The 22,965-nt window shown below is 39.1% G+C and overlaps 1 protein-coding gene across 1 annotated transcript in view; it reads right to left on the reverse strand.

Annotated features, from left to right (window-relative positions):
• Positions 1 to 22,965, reverse strand: part of mapkapk2a (MAPK activated protein kinase 2a) — a 155,048-nt gene that overhangs the window by 34,377 nt on the left and 97,706 nt on the right. The window contains exons 3-4 of the mRNA XM_039749137.1: positions 3,845 to 3,909; positions 1,402 to 1,481 (exon numbers count right to left, since the gene is read on the reverse strand). Coding sequence (XP_039605071.1) covers positions 1,402 to 1,481; positions 3,845 to 3,909 — 145 coding nt within the window. The remainder of the gene's footprint in view (positions 1 to 1,401; positions 1,482 to 3,844; positions 3,910 to 22,965) is intronic.

Below are 22,965 nucleotides of genomic sequence, written 5' to 3' on the forward strand. Positions count from 1 at the left end.
TCTGCAAAAAAGGAGGAAGGCAACAAATAACCTTTCTCACAGATCCAGAAATGCAAGACTGACTCACTGGGGAGCTAAACATAAGACTTGTTCTGTTTGCCCAATATTAATAAATAACAACATAACATTAGGTTAGCCTGGTTGTTAGCTATATATTTTTAGATTGCTACAGTATCAGATTTCTTGCAGTTGTCAGAGAAAATGTAAGTGAAAGGCTTCTGGGCTCAATTATTTTTTCATGAAAACAAGACATTTTTCTCATTTCAAATTAAATGAAAAGGAAAAGTGTTACATGCAATAACTACAGATATTCTTCAGAACAGACAATGGAGAAAGCATGTCCAGCAGTGTACTATGGAATAAGGATATTGGCCACAAGAGGAAAAAACTGAAAGGTTATACACATCCTGTAAGCTGTTTGCGAGCAAGTATAACAGATATAAAACTGGTGTCATGCTTTTAATAAATATTCTTTCACAGATTTAAATTTAGTGGGAATAGTTTATCACAAACAAAATTTCACTCAAGCAAAGTACTGTAGGTGTTTTACACATTTTTTTATTAAATTTTTGTGACACATGTTAAGGTCTGTGGTGCAGCTTGGCTCCATGAGTGTGCAAGTTCATGCAGCCCTAGCATGCTTAACGGGGTGATTGTGGTTGACTGCACTTGCATGTGAGCGCCTGACTGGTTCCAGTTGCCCATTGACTTTCCACAGGTCATACTTGAGAAGCCACGCCCACAGAGGCATAAGAGTCTGGAAGGGAGACTGAGGCAAGAGCAGGAAGAAGTGAAGAAATGGCACTCCAAGGGGTATATCACTTGAACAATAGTGTCAGAGTGTGACTGCTGAATGAGCCTCCCAGGCATATGTGCTGGGTGAATGTGAGTGATGACAGAGGTCCAGCTCCACGTCTCAAAGCAAATACCAGTAGAGGCAGATGTGACAGGAGATGAGTGAAAGGAATCACAATTGGCGGTGTTTCTGCCATCTGCAAAGACCGGTTAGGGTGAGTGGGGAAGACAGAGTGAGGTCCTGACGAAGTGGCTCAGAATCACCCCGCCGAGATGGTCTGCTATTTGAATTTTAATTCTTGCTTTTATCCTGCACGCTGCACCTGAAGCACCATTTTTTATGATGGGATTATATATTCCTTACAAAGATCAGGACTTTTTGCACTTGAGTTTTAAAACCCTATTTTACTTTTACATTTTATTTTATTTTTACATTTTACTCTGTTTTAATAAAAGGACAATGCACTTCTGCACCATACTCCTGTATGTGAGTGTCCCCACTGCACTGGCCATCTTGGTTTATGACTATCAACAATCTTGGGTTCAAGAGCTGCAGCCAACCCGGGTCATCACATAAGTTAACTATACTTTAATGGGGAACGTTACCTTAACATCTCTATGAGCTATATTGATGGAGTGCAAAAACTGAATAGCTTCTCCTATACTCTTCATGATTTCAGAAGCCTCTGAAAAACAAAAAGCAAAGGAAATGTATTCCATTAAAAAGACAGCTCGTACCTTTATTCTTTTCAAGCCATGCAATTTGTTGACTCAATACATTCTTAAATAGAGCTTGATTTAAAAGCAATGGAGCAAGAAAAGACCTGTGAGCCAGCAAAAAAACATTTTTTTTTTTTTCTTTCTTAACTCAAGGGACTCTTTTGACGAGTCGTCAGCCTAAAAATGCGTGTTGAAAGGAAGAAGCAGGGATGTTAGAGTATCATCATCATTAGCAACAAAATAATACAAGAAAAATGTAGCAAAGCTATATGTGCATGTCAAATGTGTTATGTCAAACTCTCTTTTGTTAGGGAACATGGGTGCCTTGTTAAAATATGGCAACATTTTATGACTTACTTTTTTATCTTGACTTTTAACACCAGTTAAAGAGAAACTCCAGAATTACACAGTATTACTTTTAAAATGATATTACAGAACAAAAGGATTGTAGCTGTTAGAGGTAGAGTAAGTACTGAATCTGGCCGGGTACCAGTCTGTTAGTTGCAAACAAAATGTGGCTATTGTGTGATTTTTTTTTTTGCATATTTGGGTGCCGTCAATTTTTAAAAAGGTGAGTAAGTCTTATTAAAAACAGTCTGATAATACAACAGCATGTTATTGGTTTTTTTTTCTGCTTCACTCTGACACCTCCACATCTCTATGCTTTAGCTGATAAAACAAGTTAAGCCTGAGTTCTAGCAGTGCCTACAGATCAGACAGAAACAAAAGGCCTTTGCTCCATTCTCAATATCTGGGATATTTTCAAAAATGGGTGGGGGAGCAGCCAGGCTGTCTAAAAGGAGCTCTACTGTGGTGTCATTACTGATGGAGAAATTGACAAAAAAGTTATTGCCTTTGATAGCCATAAGATTCCAAAGGCAAGTAAAGAGCATGCTCAAAGTTGTGACAATGCACATCCATGACAGATATGAGCGCAAGGAAAAAGTTGCCTAGAATTACTGCACAAAGTGGCTGCTTCAACTAAGGAAGATCTAAATTCATCATCATTCTCTCAGAAGTCTGTATCTGTATTGTCTGATGGAATGTAGCACTTGATAGTTGAAGATTTACATCCATTCTACCAACGATTCACCGATCCAAAAACAGTACTCATTACTGCCCATTGTATCAACTTTCACAGAGTATGTCAACATGCCGACTTTATTCTCAATATTTCCATTTTAATCTCAACACTTATGTTAAGATTAAAGTCAGCATGTTAACTTTATTCTCATAGTTTATTTTGTCATTAAAGTAGAACGTTGTAAACTTCATCTTAAAATCAATGTTTAATTTACTAGATTTTCTCAAACTATCACTGTCCAGCACAGTTCCACACTTCACTACTCGTTTTGCTCTGGTTTATTTAAAATGTGTTTCAAATTTTACCAGCTCCCAGACACTATAATTTTCCATCTTTCAACATAAACTAGAACTAAGCCAGAGTCACTGCATGTAGTTTAAACAGGCACTGTATAAAACATTTTTTGTTTAAAACTGCATAATGATTACAATTTCTATTGCAAGTATCTAACTTTATTTCCTCATTTGTACGTCACCTTGTTAACCTGAATCACCAAAATTTTTGTCAAACCTGTCATGTCTGCACGCAATAACAAAAATGACCTAAATTTTAAATGTTTGGATCTTGTCAGAATACTCAACCATATGACAAAATCGTCTGACAAATATTTTACTGTACAACACAAATGCACAACGTTCAGTAGAAATCTCTTGGGTCTTGCAGTATCTGCAACAGTGAATGTAATACTGGTCCTGCAGGTGGGCTGAGGTTCAAGTATAGGCAGGTATTATGAATCTTTTATAGCATGGGGAATAGTAAGAGAAGAAGGAAAAGAAAAAAAAAAAAACACACACACACACAAGCCACCCCACAACCAAAAGATTCTACATGGAAAATAAAACAGCACATGAATATTGCTATCAAGCAATTTAAATATTAGGTAATTATCTGTTATGTGTTTTTGCCCAGCCCTGATCAGAAAACAGTGATGCATACAAAAGGTAGGTGAATTATTTATTAAACTATTTCATTAGGAATGTATAGCAAGCACAATAACCATACATTAACACACATAAAACATTTGACAGCATATTTTATGCATATTAGGCCAAACGTACTGTTGCATTAACATTACTGGTTTAAATAGTGACAAGCGATTTAAAATAAAAATAAAAAATTTCACTAGTGGTAATCCAAGAATAGAGGAAGTTGAAGATAGATGTGGTGTAAAAGTTGAACATTATTTTGTTAATTGGAAAAGCCACCAGCTCCTTTCATCATTTACAATTCTCTGTATGTTCTTACCTCTTTCTGTAAACGCCTGATCTCCTCGATCTTGGATTCTGCTGAACAACTCCCCAGCTTCCATGCTAGAAGATAAGACAAATACAAAGCATATCCATTATGTACCAGACCACACATCAAGAGGGAGAAAACATTCTGGCACTGCAAATAAAAATTTAAAAAAAATTTGTGGAAATCTGCTGTACTTTTGTTTGATTAATTTAAGGGTATTAAAAAAAAAAAAAAAAAAAAACACCCCGATTCATTTTTTGTAAAATAAAGAGCTTTCTGTAGAAAGTTCATTGCATACAATTAAAAAAACTATAATATAAATTGTATTGTCAAGAAATGTTTTGCCCAACTTCCTTACAATATAATTACAGAAAAGAAATAAACATGAATATGGATTTATTGAACTCAACAACAACAACATTTATTTATATAGCACATTTTCATACAAACAGTAGCTCAAAGTGCTTTACATATTAAAGAATAGAAAAATGAAAGACATAATTATAAAAAATAAATCAACATTAACATCGAATAAGAGTAAGGTTCAATGGCCAGGGGGGACAGAAAAAACAAAAAAACTCCAGACGGCTGGAGAAAAAAATAAATCTGTAGGGATTCCAGACCATGAGACCGCCCAGTCCCCACTCTGCTTTTATATGACATAAATTAAAGATTTTTTCCTAAATCAAAAGATAGAAAAACTTCCCTATTTCACTTTATTCACTAAAAATTATTCAAAATATTGAACTTATGAGTATACTTTACTGACAATTTTTTCTTGGTGTTATTTCCATACACATAACAAGGTGCACAGAAATAAACACCACAATACACAATACATGAAGCCAACTCAACAGAACAGTTATGTTTTCATGCCAGTTCAGACTGTGCGTGACGCTCTGATCTGGACGCCTCTCTAAGCTACAGTGCACTCCTGCTAAACTGGCATAATACAGGAATAACACATGACTCCTACTATGAAACGCGAGTGCCTCATAACTTTATGAGTTGTGGGAGATTAAAACTTCCACTTTGAGGAAATCTCTGTAAAGTTTGGTGCCAGACGATGATGGACCATATCATCAATCAGTGGCCTAGTCCTACTATATTCATTCCAAAATAAAGTTTTGGAAGACATCTGTCTGGCTCCGTCCATAATGCTTTGAAACATTAAGCAAATATATCTAATTTATCGTGTAATGCATTAAAGAAAAGAGTATAATCACAGAGATGAATACTAAAATAGCATACTTTATTGCTGACAATTAACTGACAAACACTAAATATATTTAGTTCATTGGGTTTTTGAGGCCAAAGTTTTGTTCATTAATATAACAATTAAAATATAGTGTATAATGTAGTGAAAGCACATACAGTATGACATATTTAAATGGTAAGATAGACAGCCAGCCAGCCAGACAACACAATGATATTTCCACCTACAGCAAAAGTAATAACTGCAATAACTAAGTCCAGTTCAGTGGCTAATTCTGGATCAATGTGCATGGCATAAGCCATAATAATTACTTATGTAAGGCACCTTTAAAAACAGAAATGCTGAAAGAATGGTTTGATTTCATAAAGGTACTCCATTAAATTTTATTAACTAGCAAGTATTTAAAGAACAAACAAATCATCCTTTCCCTCTTTTCCTTTCTTATCAGATTCTCTCACTGTATATCTTGTTCACTTGCCAAATTCCATCAAAATTTTCTGACAACCTGTCTTCCTGCTACTGAGCTGTCACCATTTTTCCTTGCACTGTTGATTCATTATAGCTGTAACATAGCACAGCTTTAAGCCTTTCTCACGGTCACTTCCAGTCTAAGTAATAAAATCCTTTGTGGTGTCAGTGACAGCCCACTTAGGCTTGAGGAATAACTTCCCCGAGCAGCTTTTGGAGTCTCTACACTGCTAAGTCCTTTAATGGTTTCATAAGTCTATTTCTATAAGTAACATCTTACATAAATGGGCAAACCAGTCCCACCCCTCCCTATCAGGGACTGTGCACTTAATGGACCGGAGGTGAAAATGACAGTTTTCTGCCTCTCCTTCCTCACTGCACTCTTAAAAGCAGCACAGTCCCAGCTTTTCTCGCCTATCGTCACCATTTTATTCCACCACTCACTCAGAATGTCTAGTGGATACTTGACATCCAACCTAGCAACTCATTCCATCACATACAAAAAAAAAATATATTGCATTGATTGTTATTGTAACTTGCATGCAATATTAGGTATGCATGTCCATGAGGGGGAGTACAACTGACTGGGGCAGAAGCGTTTAGTCAATTCTTTACGAGATCTGTGATTAGAACAAAAAGAGGATCTTTAACACAATACTTCCTATGCCTCCTCTTAAGTGACAATAACAAACATTTGCCTATCTGGTAGTACTCGGGAATGAATGTTTACATACATGAGAGCTGTCATATTCTTTTATGTATTGTCTGCATGCAGTCGAATGTGTATTACATTTTGATTTACTGATATTGCATTGTAAATTTCAAAATACTCTCCAACACACATCACTCAACTATGTGCATCAGTATGAAACACTGTCTGATCATTCAGTCCTCTCTCTTGTATCCCTGCATCACTTTCAGGAACAACATCTTTGAAGTTTTGGAAGGGCAGCATCGGTTGTCAACGAAAGAGATAACTTTTTGTCCAATTTGCTAAGCACAATTGCTTCTCTAGGTACTGCAATCGGTCTGAAGATGTCATGGCTCTTGAGTCATTACATAGTTTGGAAAGTAAATAATTAAATGCACTACACCAGTGTTTCACACCTTTATAGCAGGATCCCCCTTTGTGAATCGAATGCAATCATCACAGCCAAAAAGGGGGATATCGACTGCAATCATTGGAGCAGCAACCAGCCACTACCATTATAAACAGCAGCAACTCGCGACCCACCAGTAACAGCCCAAAACCCAGTGATTGAATAACAAGGCATGAAATGGTGCATTTAATCATTGAGTATTTTATCATTATTGCAAACAGAAACCTTTATCAAAAAAGATGTAAAAAGTCAACATACATAAATTGCGTTTGAGTAAGTATCAGAAAGTAGAAATTTAAAACAATACTGTAGACACCAAACTTTAAATCTGTTGGGTCAGAAAAGAGCTATGGTATTGACATACATATCCAATTAACAGTGCAAAGGTTGAAGGTATGTCCAAAGGTTGAAGGGTGGGCTGAGATGCAATTTGTTCTGTGAGGACATAAAAAGTAAATTAAAATAAAGTGGGGTTATTTTATGATTAGATAAGAGGTATTTTTTCCAATAGTTAATTAGGTTTTTGTTTTTTAATTCTAAGATCTATAATACAGGACAGCATTACATTTTTGGCTATGTAAGAGAATAAAGAAAAAAAAACAAAAACACAATTCACCATATACCATCAATGATAAATTAGGGGAACTCTGCAATAATTAAATACTGAACAATGCCAATTTTCTAATTGGCACTAGTACATACATAAGAAGATAAGGGTAAATAAATGTTGTGTTGTGTGCTGAGTTGAAAAATTTAACCAACTGACTGCCAAAGTCCCAATTCATCTTGTACTCTAGAAATAGAATATGTAACCAGAATTAAAGAGATTTTCTTCTGAATGTGAAAGAACAATATTTCAACACATCATGAGATATTAAATTTGGTTAAATAGAGGTTAACACAAGTACAGTGTTAAGGATTTTATTGTTAAACTAGCAAAATATCTGCGCTTCGCAGCGGAGAAGTAGTGTGTTAAAGAAGTAATGAAAAAGAAAAGGACATACATCCACATATATATATATATATATATATATATATATATATATATATATATATATATATATATATATATATATACATACAGATCTACATATATACATATACACACACATAAACATACATATATCTATATATATCTCTCTCTATATATATATATATATATATATATATATCTATATATATATCTCTCTATATATATATATATATATATATATATATCTATATATCTATATATATCTCTCTCTATATATATATATATATATATATATATATATATACACATATATACAGTCTTTGGGGTGCAAGCAACTGTTGCTGGGGGTGCCATGAAGGAAGAAAAATGAAAAACATTATTTGTACAAAATCTTAATTTATTTATCCATTCCTAAATAATTAAATGGGCAGGCTATTTCATATCAGTACAATATGCTGTTTGTTAAAATGAATGACTCCCGCTCTTAAGTGCAAGTCTGTGTGGATATTATGAACTATCGTTTCTGTTCAAGTTCTATTTAAATTTTAAATAGAAGGAATTTTTATTTAGTCGACAAATTATTATTCCGGAATAAATCAACTCAAACCTTAAATAACTTATAATATTTTGCTCTCCATAAAAATATATCCTGTCAAAATTATACAAATTCAAATATGAACATGGTGCATAACAAAACCTGGAAATATAAATAAAATTTGTTCTTTTCAGCAATAACAAATCAAATCATTCAGTTGTCTTTGCTCTTATGTCATTTTATCAGAGCTGGACGCCTGGCATCTTTTTTTGGCAACAAGTTCGTTTCTGTTTGGTGTGAGGTTCTGTGTTGTGGAGATTCTCAGGATGGACTGCAGGTGCTCATCAGTGAAGCGACTCCTGTGTGCTGTTTTGTTAGTCTTCATGACTGAGAAGAGCTTCTCACACAGATATGTGGTACCAAACATGCACAATGTTCGAGCCGCATGTAGACGGAGCTGGAGCATTTGTTTGGGAATGGAGTGAGTAAACTGTGCAGGCCCTGCAGTATCGTACTTTGCCTTCAGTGTGCCATTACACTGCAGCTCAATCACCTCCATCTTAATGTGCACAGGTGCAGTTTCCACATCGACGGCAATTGGCTTGCGAAACAACTCAAAATTCTTTTTTTGTTCTTCAAAGTCACCAAAGCGCCATGCGAACTCAGTATTATCAGCAAAATGCGTATTTGGGAACACCGTTGTGCCGACTTGGTTCAACATTACTTGGCAACAGGGAAAGTGGGGCAAGTTGCACTGGTGCATTTGTGTCTCCCATAAAAGTAGCTTCACTTGAAATCACTTTGTGATTTTGCACGGGTTAAAACGTCTGCTGAAATGTCAGATTCGTCTTTAACTCTTCTGCTTTCTGTATCTTCTGCATTGCATTCAGGTCTTTCAGGTTATCTTGATGTTTTGTCTCATAGTGCCGTCTTAGATTAAATTCTGTAATTACAGCCACATTAGCTCCACAAATGAGACACACAGGTTTACCGGCAATGTCAGTAAACATATACTCAGCCTCCCATCGGTTTTTAAAGGCTCTATGTTCAGAATCACCTTTTCTCTTCGGCATCGTGTGGGCTAGCTTCGCAATAATTTGCAGCATCATAAACTAGACTTGATTAACGCGGTAAGTGTTCGGCAAGGCAGCTGAAGAGCTGCATTATGGGATCTGTAGTTTATTGTGTTACCAGCGCTTCATCTCCCCAGGCCATTAATAACAATAATACAGTATATAAAATGATCTCGCGGGCCGGATTTAATTACACGCCGGGCCGGATGTGGCCTGTGGGCCTTGAGTTTGACACATATGGACTAAATAGAACTTGAAAATATATTTTTTTTCGAATGTGAATGCGCAATTCAGATCAAGTTGACGCGCACTACAGTACATCGAGCCCGCGTGCTATTGTGGTTTTGCCTGCGTGCCTCAATAAGTTACCCTCCCCTCGCTCTTACTTTTTACCGTTCATGTAATGAATACACTGAGTATGGCTTTACCAAAACAATCATTGATCGCGAATAAAGTATCCATTATTCATAAAGCTTCAATTGGTGATCTGTCTTTCTGCTAACCGCATATTTTTTCATACGTCTCAAACCAAGGGGATGCGAAGTTAAAATGAATAAAAATGCGTGCGTACATACTCAATGCATCCCCTCTCGGGAATCGAACCTCGGCGCTAGAGGCGAAGCCTCTACTATTGTGCCACAGCGCGAGGTTTATCTATTTGAGCATAGCAGTGTAATTCGGTTTTTGTTCAGCACTCTTTGGAACTGTTGCTTTTTGTCTGCGCACGCGCCAGTTCACGTGAGCCGCTGAATATGGTTTTATATGTCACTCGCTCGCTTCTAATTTTTTCGCTGCCTTCTTAATTATATAATGCACGTTTTCTTAAGCGCTTTTTGGAGCTCTTCCTGGTTTTCTACGTACTGCGTGATTACGTGGGAGGCGTGATGATGTCACACGAAACTCCACCCCACACGGCTTTCGAGCTAAACTCCATTACAGTAAATGGAGAAAAATAGCTTCTAGTTATGACCATTACGCGTAGAATTTTGAAATGAAACCTGCCCAACCTTTGTAAAGAAGGTGTAAGGAATGAGCCTGCCAAATTTCAGCCTTCTACCTACACGGCAAGTTGGAGAATTAGTGATGAGTCAGTGAGTCAGTCAGTCAGTGAGGGCTTTGCTTTTTATTAGTATAGATATTGATGCATGATGTAGTTGTATGTGCACTCCTTGTTCAAGGTTGGGATTAACAATACTAAATTATGTTTGACCCAATAGATAGATAGAAAGTGACAGTTTGGTATTCTTGATGTATTTAAAAAGTAAACATTCAAAAAATGACACATGTAGTGACTTAAAAAAGGGTTTTTAAAAAGTATTTTTTAAAAATTGCCGCAAATTTCCCAGGGTTCTAAGTATTATGACAAAGTGTATTTTTATATAAAACAATATAAAAACACAAGAGAGATGGACCTTGATGTTGATATTGAAGACTGTGGTCATAAACAGCTGTAATCTATTTTCTAATTGAAATGGGTCATAATATTTGATACCACATGCATGTTATATACATTTCCATACTTTGTTAAATTTCATTAATATACAAACCTCACTGTGGCATATGGACACAAATGGAACTAAATAACCCAGGACTGGACAGAACAGGGGATGTTAATTGAAACAAACATTAACGGAAAACTAAAAATGATGATTTTGCTCATTTACAATACTATGCCTTTGTTTCTCTAGTGTCCTTTTTGTTTTTGGTACCAGCATTTTCCTTTCATTATCATATGTTGAGCCCACTTAACTATATGCAAGATCTCAGGTAGTTTTGGCCACAGCCTTAATCAGGATACCGGTCCACCACAGGGCCTTGCTAAATCCAACATAAGACGAGGAAGAAAACACACAGACGTGGAATGAATGCAAAAAACTCTACACAGAAATCCACATATCAGGTGATATGAAACCTGGATTCTGAATCTGCAAGGCAGCATTACTAACCATTATGATGCCCATTTGGCAAATCTATCACTTTTCACTTTTTAAACCTGGATTAAAATGTATTTGCTCACGTCCATATGATCAATATTATTTTAATATTGTTCGTAAAATGCGTAATGCATAGTAAGCATTGCATAGCGGGTCCCTTGAATACCCATATGCATAGTTTTTGACTCCTATAAACCGTTAACCGTGTTTCCCCGAAAGTAAGACCTAGCAGTAATTTCTGATGTACCGCTAATATAAGGCCTCCCGCTAATCCGCCATTTTGCATCTGCCCTGAGAGCTGCCGTATTTAGCCTAAAAGCTGCCCTGGTTACGCTTGACATTGCAATAAACAAGGCATTCAAGGACCATTTGCAAATAGAAGTCAATGATTACACTGAAAACAGAATGGACAGATATCAGCGGGGGAACTTTGTGAAGCTTAAGCTGCAAGAGGTGGTGACTTGGGTGAAGAATTCATGGGATAAAAATCACTGAAAGCTGTGTTACCAATGCACTACGAGCAGGTTACCTGGACAAGAGGTGTTCATTTAAGGAGAGCAGTATTGCTGCACATGACAGATTGGGGCCATTAATCCAAGAAGGAATTGCAGGTTCAGATATGGAGAGTTATGATGATATTCTAGAATAAGATGACATGACTGTATTTGAATAAATGTAGAAGCAATTAACATATGGTAGTTTGTATAACATGAATACATGTTGATTGTTAAACCAGAGTTAACATAGGAGGGGGTGCCCAAGGGAGTCCGTGAAACCGGTAGCGCTGCACTGGCCGGGGCTTTTGGGGTGCACGTTTTTCCTGCTGTGGTGGGTGAGATATATAAGACTGCCTTATTTTCGGGGAAACACGGTAATTCAATAAAACACAAATCAACTGCATTTCAGAATTTACTTAAGTGTGACATCTTTTTTCTATCACTTCACTATAAACTAACTGCTTAATTTGTAAGAAAAACTAAAACTCGGGAATAAACTGTTACTTTTGGGGAACTTCCTTACTGATCATGTCAGCACTTGATCTGATAAACCTGTTGCTGCTGAGAATTTACTGATTGTACCAATTTTCAATCCTACTATCTTTGATTCAAAACTCGGTATTGAGTTTTGCACAATGGTGAATAGTGAGCTTGCTTCACCTTGGCAAAATTGTGGAAATGTTTGGGAACTTCACTGAACACACTGAAAAGCAATGAAGTTAGTGCGGAAGGAGGAACTAAAAAAGTTCTGAATGGATTATACTGGTGCAGTGGTCTTTTAAGTATTCCTGAGGGCTACAGGAAGAATCTACTAACTGTGCTGGACCAACTATTGCAGCCATAAATGTGACCCGCGCTTTAGAGGCAGCAATGCGAACCACTGCGTCACTGTACCTCAAGTAAAAAAAAAAAAAAAGATGCCGGCAGAATATACATGAACATGTACAAATATATATATATATATATATATATATATATATCTACAGTATGTGCGCAGAATCCCAAGGCTAACAAGGGTGCTGACTGTCCATGCCACGAAAGTAGGTTTACAGTTGTGAGTACACAAAGGCAGACAATTTAAGCACTTACAAGACTGTACCTAAGTGCTCTGTGCCATTCTGACATTCTTTTGAGTTAATAAAGCTATTATAATAATCATAACCTGCATGCCTTTTTCCACAAGAACAACTGTAAACCTACTTTTGCCCACCCCTATATATTTTGCAGCAGTACTCATTATTGTCAGCTAATGTGTCCCTGAAGTGAAAATGCTTTTTAACTGCATGCAGGGTGCAAATCTGCCTGGATTTGTAAAGTCTTTAGAGATGAACTATGCTTATAGTATGCATTTGTTAAACCTATTTGTATGGTTGCGACAGAGTTATGAGGTCATACTGGCCTCGCAAAACATCATGGAGAAGTGGGGATTTAAAAAAAAAAAGGGGGTGCTCATCAAAGCTGTCTGCACTGCGAAAATCCAAAAAATATTTAGCGAATAAGTTCACCAAACACAGCATATTGGTGCAAATAATGCTTGGGGAACTTTGCCAGGGAACACTACTGGTGAACCATAAAAATTAGAATATAAAAAAAATTATATTCTTATACAAATAAATATATGTACAGTATATATTCTAAGGAAATTAATGCAGAGCTCCATTTTAACCCCAGTTATTTAGAAAATTATTTCAAATTAAAAGGGATGGGTTAGAGGTAGGGTGGACAAACTTGGAAATTTTCTACTTGATTTACCTCTAAAATGTTACTAAAACTGCCTTTAAGAATGAGGTCTCCATGCTATCATCACCATCTATACCCTGTTTCGCAGGATGCTGTAAGCCTGTACATATTTATTCTCCATGATATTATCTGGAGAATTAATGACATGAAAATGGCACATATTAAGGACTTGTTCAAGTCTTATATTATCACTAGACCCTCATTTACTTTAAGCATTTCTCTGCATCTCCCAATACAAAATGACCTGGCTCAAGCTTTAAAGAGCTTTTTCAGACAGTCTGAGAAGCTCCCCTTCCCCCATGCTTTCTTAATCTTGAGGCAACCCAAAAAAAAAAAAAAAAAAAAAAAAAGTATCGAATCGAAGAGAAAACAAGAGTGTCTCACTGTAGTAACGTCACCACTGCTAGAGTTTGCAAAATCTTTTTGCAGAATAATCAGAGAAACATGCTGTGTGACGATGATGGCGCTTTTTGAGGTTTTCCTGCGGAACACTATGCACTGCTACCTTCTACTGATGCAAAAACACAAATACACGTTTAATCAAAATCTATGCCATTTAAATTTCTTTGCACTACATTGTTTTGTTAATGATATGCCTCTTACAATTTGTGCCAAAATCACTAAAACGTCTACTGATTTTCTGTTATTCTTTTTTTCCACTGTGCAGGTATACATCCAAGTTAGTCCTCAGTCTTTTCATGTGGTTTTAGTACATTAGCAGTCAGATAGAAGCGGAAATAGCATCATTTTTTTCGTTACTCGAACATTTTTGATGAAGTCTGTACAAGGATGTAGAATCAAGGCCATATACTGAAAATCTGTAATGGGTACAGCTGTTGTGCTGGACCACTTAAAAGCATTTACTGGAAGCGTTCGGCAACTTCATTAAAGGTCAAGATTTACCAAGACACAATGTGAACAGTGGCACAGTTACTCACATTGACTGCATGCAGGTAAATGTTTATTTCACCCTGCCCTACATCCTGAAACAAAAATCCCTTTCTCTCCAAAAGCCACTTTACGTTTTCATTTGTAAGCTCTCACTTTTGCTATTTATAAACAATACTTGAACATGAGATTTGTAGTTGTACAGAGTGGCAAGCCTTTTGTAGTAGGTGAAGGGATTTAATCAGAAAACTGATACAGTCAGGCACAAATGAATATACATATAGCCGCAACAGACAAATGCATAGGGTGCTAACAATATACAGCCCAGTCCACATGCAATATAATCAAACAGCAGAATCAGGAAGTTTAGGGCCTGAATTTCACTTGTGGCATGGATCAACAGGAAAACAACAAATGACTTGAGGTTTATTGGCAATGGGTTTATAAACAATTAAATGATCATTGTAGGTGTACATTACTTATCTTACCATGTGCATGAACTAAATTTATGAGCCAACATTTTCTGTACTGAAACTGAAAAATATGGATTAAAATAATTGCCAAAAAATAATCATCAGTACTGCTTGACTTAACGAACCTATTTAGGATAATTTTCATTTGCAAGGGAAAGGGATAATAAATATAAGAGATGCTATAAAGGGCTTTACTTCTGTATGACACTTTTACTTAACTAGAAAAGTAAAACTGAAACACTGGGGCACATGGTGTATGGCACTGGGCCAGCAGCACCAACAAAAGATGTGGCTTTCCGCTTTGTCACCTCTGTTACCAGTCCTTTACAGAAAATACACAAAAAACATGACTACCTGGGCACTTTTACATTGTGTTTGTTCCACTGCTGCAAGGAAATAAAAATCTCTGCTTTCCGTTTTTAAAGTCTCTAAAAACAATTGAAAATCTAGGTTAAAGAACAGAAACCTGAAGCAAGTTATTATGATGTGGCAAAATGTCATGTATTACAGCTGAAATGCAACAAAGATGGAGGGGGAAGCCTGAGGAGGTCAAAAGTACTCTTCCTGCAAGAAGTTAAGTTTACATTTTATTCAGCTCTCTAAATTTTACATATCTCAGGCTCAAAATCAAAACCCTATTTGAAACACACACTATTCTTGCTCCCAATTCCTATGTTCTATGCCTACAAAGTCTCACGGTACGGATTCCTCCAGTACTTCATTTAAATTTCACCCACCAACTCACTCATTTTCCTCTTTTCATCTTCCAACTTCCTCAGAAATTTTAGATCTGGTCTAAGTCTAAGCCATCCACCTGTCAACTGGACCCTCTCCCTACACTTCTGGTCAAATACTGCCTCCCCTCTCTGATCCCCCTCGTCTCTGCCATAATTCACTCTTCTCTCACTACTGGTACTGTTCCTTCATCTTTTAAAACTGCTGCAATAACCCCAATACTGAAAAAACCCGGTGCCAATCTGACTAATTTCTGTAATTTTCGTCCTATTTCTAATCTACCCTTTCAAAGTTCTTCAAAAAAGTAGTGGCTACTCAACTTCATTCTCATTTATCTTAAAATAATCTGTATGAACAGTTCCAGTCTGGTTTTCGCCCCCTCCATAGTACAGAAACCGCACTTATCAAAATTACTAAAGACCCCCTTATGGCAGCTGATTCTGGTTTAATCACTATTCTCATCCTTCTTGATCTTAGTGCAGCCTTTGACACTATTTGTCACACTACTCTTCCTAATAGATTATCTCCAATTGGCACTACCCATACACCAGTAGATTGGTTCAGATCCTACCTCTCAGGCCGCACTCCGTTTGCTCAGCTTAAAACTTTCACATCCCAACCCACCGCTGTTACTTCAGGTGCGCCCAAGAGTTCTGTCCTGTGGCCCCTCCTTTTCATAATTTACCTCCTCCTCGGCAATATCTTTCGTAAATATAATTTTAGCTTCCACTGTTACGCTGATGACACCCAGCTCTATCTCACTAGCAAACCTACTTTTACCTTTCCATCCTCCTCGCTCAATTATTGCATAGCAGAAATCAAATCCTGGTTTTCTTCAAATTTTCTTAAGTTAAATAATGACAAAACTGAGGTTCTCCTCATTGGCACAAAATCAACATTATCAAAAATGGATAATTTTTCCTTTGTTATGGATAATTCCTCTATCTCCCCTTCCCCACACGTTAAGAGTCTGGGTGCCATCCTTGAGAGTACTTTATCCTTTCAGTCCCACATCAATTACATCTCCCGGACTGCATACTTCCACTTGCATAACATTAATCGTATTCGCCCCTCCCTCACTCCTCACACCACTGCTATCCTTGTTCATAGCCTTATCACTTCTTGTCTGGACTATTGTAATTCCTTTTTCTTTGGTCTTTCTTGCAAATCTCTTTAGACGCTTCAACTGGTCCAGAATTCAGCTGCCCGCATCATTACTAGAACCCTCTCTATTCACCATATCACTCCCATCTTGCAGCAGCTTCACTGGCTTCCAGTTAAGTTCAGCATTCAATTTAAATATCTTCTGTTAACATTTAAGACTATCCACAGCCTTGCCCTCCATATCCGTCTGACCTCCTCCATGTTGCCGTTCCCTCCCGTACCCTTAGATCCTCTTCCTCCATCCACTTGACTGTCCCCTTCGTCCATTTTGCCACCATGGGGAGCAGAGCATTCAGTTCAGCTCTGGAACTCACTACCTTCTGAGATCAGAAGTATTGAATCATTTTCACTTTTCCTGCGGTGGGCTGGTGCCCTACTCAGGGTTTGTTTCCTGCCTTGTGCCCTGTGTTGGCTGGGATTGGCTCCAACAGACCCCCGTGACCCTGTAGTTAGGATATAGCGGGTTGGATAATGGATGGATGGATTTTCACTTATCAAATCTAAACTTAAAACTCATTTGTTTAAGACTGCTTTTTCTCTTTAATTACAATTGCTCTGTCCGATTTTAATTTTTGTATTTTAGTTTTGTTTATAATCTGTGTTTTATCTATTATTCGGTGTCTTTGAGTGCTTAGAAAGACGCCTACGAATAGATAAAATGTATTATTACAAAAATATCAGCTCACAGGCTAAGTTGCAAGAAACACCCAGTACTTAAGTGAATGCAGGGGTCACGGGAAACACCAACACTACATCACAAATCGCAACTAATTTATTAGGGGCAGTTTATTTTTGTTTTTTTAAGTAAATGTAAAACTGATAGCTATTGCAATATTGCATCAATCCAAATAACTGACTGCATGGAACATACTGCCATAATGTACTAAAACAAAGAAAAGCTAAAACTGCAAAGGTTATCAGCAACTTAAAGTAGAATGCTATTTGTTATTTTTCCTAGAAAAAGAAATTATTCACTGGATCCAAAGAAAATTTTAATTATAAAGGTCTAGCAACCCATCCAGGACTGCTTCCTACACTGCACCAGAATAGGCTTAAGTGGATTTGATAAAGTTAAAAATGTCTTTGAAAAATGTGTCTTTGTTCCAAACATTATGGAGGGCATTGCAGGTTTTACAATTAAATGTTTACAAGATTTAATCAAGTGTTACTTTTCAAGCTTTTTTATGCCACAACTTTAGGGAGGCAAAATATGAATTCTGAATTTGATTTTATTTTAACTTATAACAAGCAGATGTTTTATGGGCTGCACATTTAGGCTGCCCATCAACTGAACTGAATGGATTTAATTTTGGGGTTGTCTGCTCTAGCGCCTGAAGAAGAAGAAAATAACTGCCAGTACTATGGAGTACTTGGAGGCTTCTTCAAGAATGGCGGTTTGGGGTTCCTACAAATGTACAGTATATTGTCACGTTTGGCTTTCTGAGCTGCATAATCAGGCCGGTTGTTTAATAATTTTTAAGCACAGGGAGAAAATTAACATTTGAAAAATCGGTAATGTAATAATTCAGCAAGAAAAGCAACATTGTAACAATGAACGGAACGAACCAACACACAATCGTCCGTGCGGCGCTCAGGCGCGGAGGGTGGAATGGGAGGAGAGGAGGACGACGTCCACTCACTCCCTCTGTCATACTAGTCTGCTGATTTCTCATCCAGTATACACTGCCTGCTCATGTGCCCACTTTCAACTCGTCACTCGAGTCGTTGTTGTCTTTGTACAGTCCAGATACACCTGTGACTCGTGTAGATTTTTCATTGCTCTGTGTGGTTTTGGCTGCCTTTCTATATATAATCCACCAAGACACCTGACCACGTTAGCAGCGAGGTGGGAGGGGGGTGTGTACAAAGTGCAGGAGCATCTAAGAAGACGCATGTTTGTTGCGGATGCGAATTGCTGTATGTAGCGTGTAAAACAGTTTGCTATAGTGCACGCGGTCGTGCGTCGTAACCGAAAACTCGGTTTTTAAAGACTGCTCACTTCATTGTGTATACCACTGTAGGTGAATGAAAAGATGCAACTCTGGAGAGGGCAACATACAATATAGTCTTTTACACGCTGCATACAGTGATTTACATCCGTGACAAACATGCCTCTTAGATAGCCCTGTCACGTCCACCCTCGTTCTCGAAGCATACACACTGCCTGGTGATGTGGTGCCTCTGTGTGAACCGGTCTGGCACAGAGAAGGTCAGCTGGCGAGAGAGCATCTCGACTGTTGCAGGACCTGCATTGGTGAAGCAGGTGAGACGGTAATGAAACAGAGGCACAGGGCTTATTGGTTTTTAAAGACTGCCTCCTTCATTGGGTTTTAACCAATGCACAGAACGAACCAACACACAATCGTCCGTGCGGTGCTCAGGCACGGAGGGTGGAACGGGAGGAGAGGAGAAGGATGTCCACTCCGCTCCCTCTGTCATGCTAGTCTGCTGATTTCTCGTTCAGTATACACTGCCTGCTCATGTGCCCACTTTCAACTCGTCACTCAAGTCATTGTCGTCTTTGCACAGTCCAGATGCACCTGTGAATTACGTAGACTTTTCATTGCTCTGTGCAGTTTTGGCTGCCTTTCTGTATATAATCCACCAAGACACCCGACCACGGTAGTAGCGAGGTGTGTACAAAGTGCAGGAGCATCTAAGAAGACGCATGTTTGTTGTGGATGCGAATTGCTGTATGTAGCGTGTAAAACAGTTTGCTATGGTGCACGCGGTCGTGCGTCGTAACCAAAAACTTGTTTTTTAAAGACTGCTCACTTCATTGTGTTTTAAACTCAGTTGTAAAGGAATGTTTTAAGGATCCCATGGGATACCCCTCACAAACAGTTTTACATGCTGCATATGGCGATTCACCTTCACGAGAAACATGCCTCTATGAACAGTCAATGTGGTCGGAGCTGCATGTGACCTCTACGACAGACGAATATAAATGATGCCTGTTTTTCTGTGTTGTTGCGTCCGAGTTGGTGGGCGTGGCTCTGAGTTGTCGTAGTATCCAATGGTCTTGGAGTTGGTGGGCGTGGCTCCTTCCTGCGTGCACCATAGGTGAACACGGCTGAGATAATAAAATTGACTTTAAAAAAAAAACCAAAGCTAACCTATACAAGTATCATAAATTACACCGGCTGTTACAGACTGAAATCAAATGTATGTTTTTATTCTAAAATAGTAAGACTAAGAGCAGTTTACTTCTCAAAATGGAGTGGTGCTGGATCGAACTCGCGACCTTTTGATTCCCAGTCGGCAGCTGTGATTCTATTGCGCCACAGAGGCAGTCATAATAAACGGCTGTCAATGTCGCATGTTAAGGTGGCTTTTTGTTTCTGCAGTTATATTTTTGAATAAAAGCGCAATTGTTGTGTTACATTTGTACCTTTTGTGAAAGTATTTCTGCGATACTTCAGGCTTCATACATTATATAGTTTATGCCTACATTTTGTCATCTACTAGTAGAATATAAAAAACGTTTCTGTTTTAACAATGTGTTTACACAGATTATTGTAGAAACGGAACAGACATGAAATGCGTGTGTTCCAAACAACGATCTATTATTTCCACTCTAAAACTCCACTTCACTCCCATAAAATCAATCAAGGCATGAGCTGGGAGAAGTTTGTGCACGTTCTAAGTCGGTGGGGGGATGGAACAGCCGGCTGCTTGCAGCCTGGTTTTTATCAGCACATTTAGATGACAAAAGACGCTGGTGGAGAGCTGTGAACAATTTTAAGAAGCGATTTAAGGTGGGAAGGATTTAAAAGTTTTTTCATAGGCTCTGGTAATTCTAGTGTTAAAGAAGCATTCACGCCGCATATAAGTTCGCGTAGGCAGTTAGCACTCATGGAGGAGGGCAGGTTTTCAGCCCGCGTGAAGCAAGAGGGCGACTTAGAGCCTCCTTCGGAGCAGTTTGCATTTATGAGGCTGAATACCGTTGAGCCTGCAGCACGACCCCATTTTATGGACGACGCTCAATTTAATGCGAGGCCGAACGGAGCGATAGAAACAAAAGAATTGCAGCGCTTCCCGAGTGTGTTGGTGTGGACCAAATTTAAACAGCGCTTCCTTTATTTAGTAAATATGTACGGATGGACGGAGGATTATGGAGCAGGGCAGTTATTGGCACACGTAGATGGAGAGACAATAAACGTGTTGGCTGAAGGATTGCGCGAAGGGCGCCATGGCTACACAGAACTGTTATGCTGCATGGACAACACGTGGCTGAGGGCGGCTAGGGAGGCGGTGCATATGAGTGATGAAATAAAGACACAACGGATGGGTGGGACTGTATTAAATATTGGCAGATTTGATGGAACTGGGTCTTGGGAAGCATACAACACCCATTTTCGCATGATTGCCAGGGCAAATGGCTGGAGTTTGGAGGACCAAGCTGTGCAGCTGGCTGCAGCATTGGATGGTGATGCATTGGTGGTTCTGACGGATGTGCCAGAAGATGAGCTGTTAAATGCCCATGCTTTGGAAATTGCATTGGAACGATGGTTTGGCCATATAGAAGCTGTCACTACAATAAGACAAAGCTGGAGCAGAGGGTTCGCAGGACAACTGAGGTCCTGGGGGCATTTGCAGCAGATGTACAGTCTCTGGTGCGACAGGGTTATCCCCATTTTGACAGATCCGTGCAGGCAGAGTTGGCTAAGGAGGCATTTCTGCGGGGTTTGAGCCCACCATATCTCCGACAGCAGATCCGTTTCACTAAGCCTGAGACCTTGGAACAAGCTTTGTCTGCAGCCCAGGAGGCAGAACAAATATTTAAAGAGGGTTACAGCCAATCACCTCTTGCATCAGCAGAGTCGACCAAGGTGAGGAGACCGGAAGCTATCCACCAAACTAAGGCCATAGATGTAGAACAATTCAGGAATCCTTAACGCCTAATGCGCCCACCCCGCTGCTGGTACTGTGGGCAACATGGACACATGCAACGTGACTGCCCCACTAGGGCTAAACAAGAGGACTCCCAAGTAAGCATTGTACCGGGAAACGACATGGGACCATTGTAGGAGGGACAACGCTGGCCCCAAGAACAGTCCCTGTTGGTCAGCTGGGTGAGGGAGATTACTGTCACCTTTCAGTTTTGACTGGTGGCCATGTATGCAAGGCACTGGTGGATACAGGGTCAGCTGCATCTATTATCCATCCTGACATGTTGGATGTGGCGGTTCTATGTGCAGCCAATTCTACTAAGTTGATGACAGCTACAGGTGAGATTACCCCCATGTTAGGCAGAGCACAAGTAGACATTTGTATTGCTGAGAAGCAGTGGGTGCAGGATGTCTGGGTGGCTAATATCAACAACTCCTGTATCTTGGGACTTGATTTCTTACAAGCAGTTGGAGCGCGAATAGATCTTCAGATGGGGACTCTATCTTCAAGGCATTGGGACACTCCCCTTGTTAGGGCACCAGCAAGGCAGAAGGAAACCACCAGTGGTGGCTCCCCAAGAACAACATGTGCCTATTTTCACTAACATCACTCAACCCGTCCCAGTAATGAAGGTTGTCCGCACTGTTTGGAATGCCAACAGGAACGGGTTAACACACAAGCAACAGCGCCAGCTCTGGCAGTTGTTACATGAATTTAGGGACCGTTTTGCTACCTCTGCAGATGATGTTGGTCAGACTTCTTTTGTGCAGCATGACATCAATACTGGGAGTGCTTCCCCTATCAAACAGCGCCCCCACCGTATGCCACTAGCTAAACAGACAGCAGCTGAGAACATTCTGCAGGAAATGAGGCAGGCCGCGATTATCGAACCCTCTGAGTCTCCCTGGGTCTCTCCTGTAGTCCTTGTCCCCAAGAAGGATGGCAAGTGGCAATTTTGTTTTGATTATCGGTGGGTAAATGCTGTAACCATCAAGGACTCCTATCCGTTGCCTCGCATTGATGAGTCCCTGGATTTGGAAGCAGGATCAGCCTGGTTTTCATCACTAGACCTGCGCAGTGGCTACTGGCAGGTGCATCTAACACCTGAAGCTGGACCTAAGACTGCATTCTCCACAGGAAAGGGACTCTGGCAGTTCCGAATTATGTCTTTTGGTCTTTGCAATTCTCCAGCTACCTTTGAACGGTTAATGGATAAGGTATTGGCAGGTATGTCTGGTACTCAATGCCTTGTCTACTTGGATGATTTACTGGTTCATGGCAAGACATTCCAGGAGGCTCTGGAGTCCTTGAGGGAGGTTCTGCAGAAGCTTCATGTGGCCAACCTTAAACTTCATCCTGATAAGTGCCACCTTCTCTGGAGAGAAGTGTCATTGCTGGGTCAATGTGTGAGTCAAAGAGGTGTCACCACAGAGAAAGATAA

This window comes from Polypterus senegalus, chromosome 3 (assembly GCF_016835505.1).
Source record: "Polypterus senegalus isolate Bchr_013 chromosome 3, ASM1683550v1, whole genome shotgun sequence".
In the NCBI taxonomy this organism is placed as follows: domain Eukaryota; kingdom Metazoa; phylum Chordata; class Cladistia; order Polypteriformes; family Polypteridae; genus Polypterus; species Polypterus senegalus.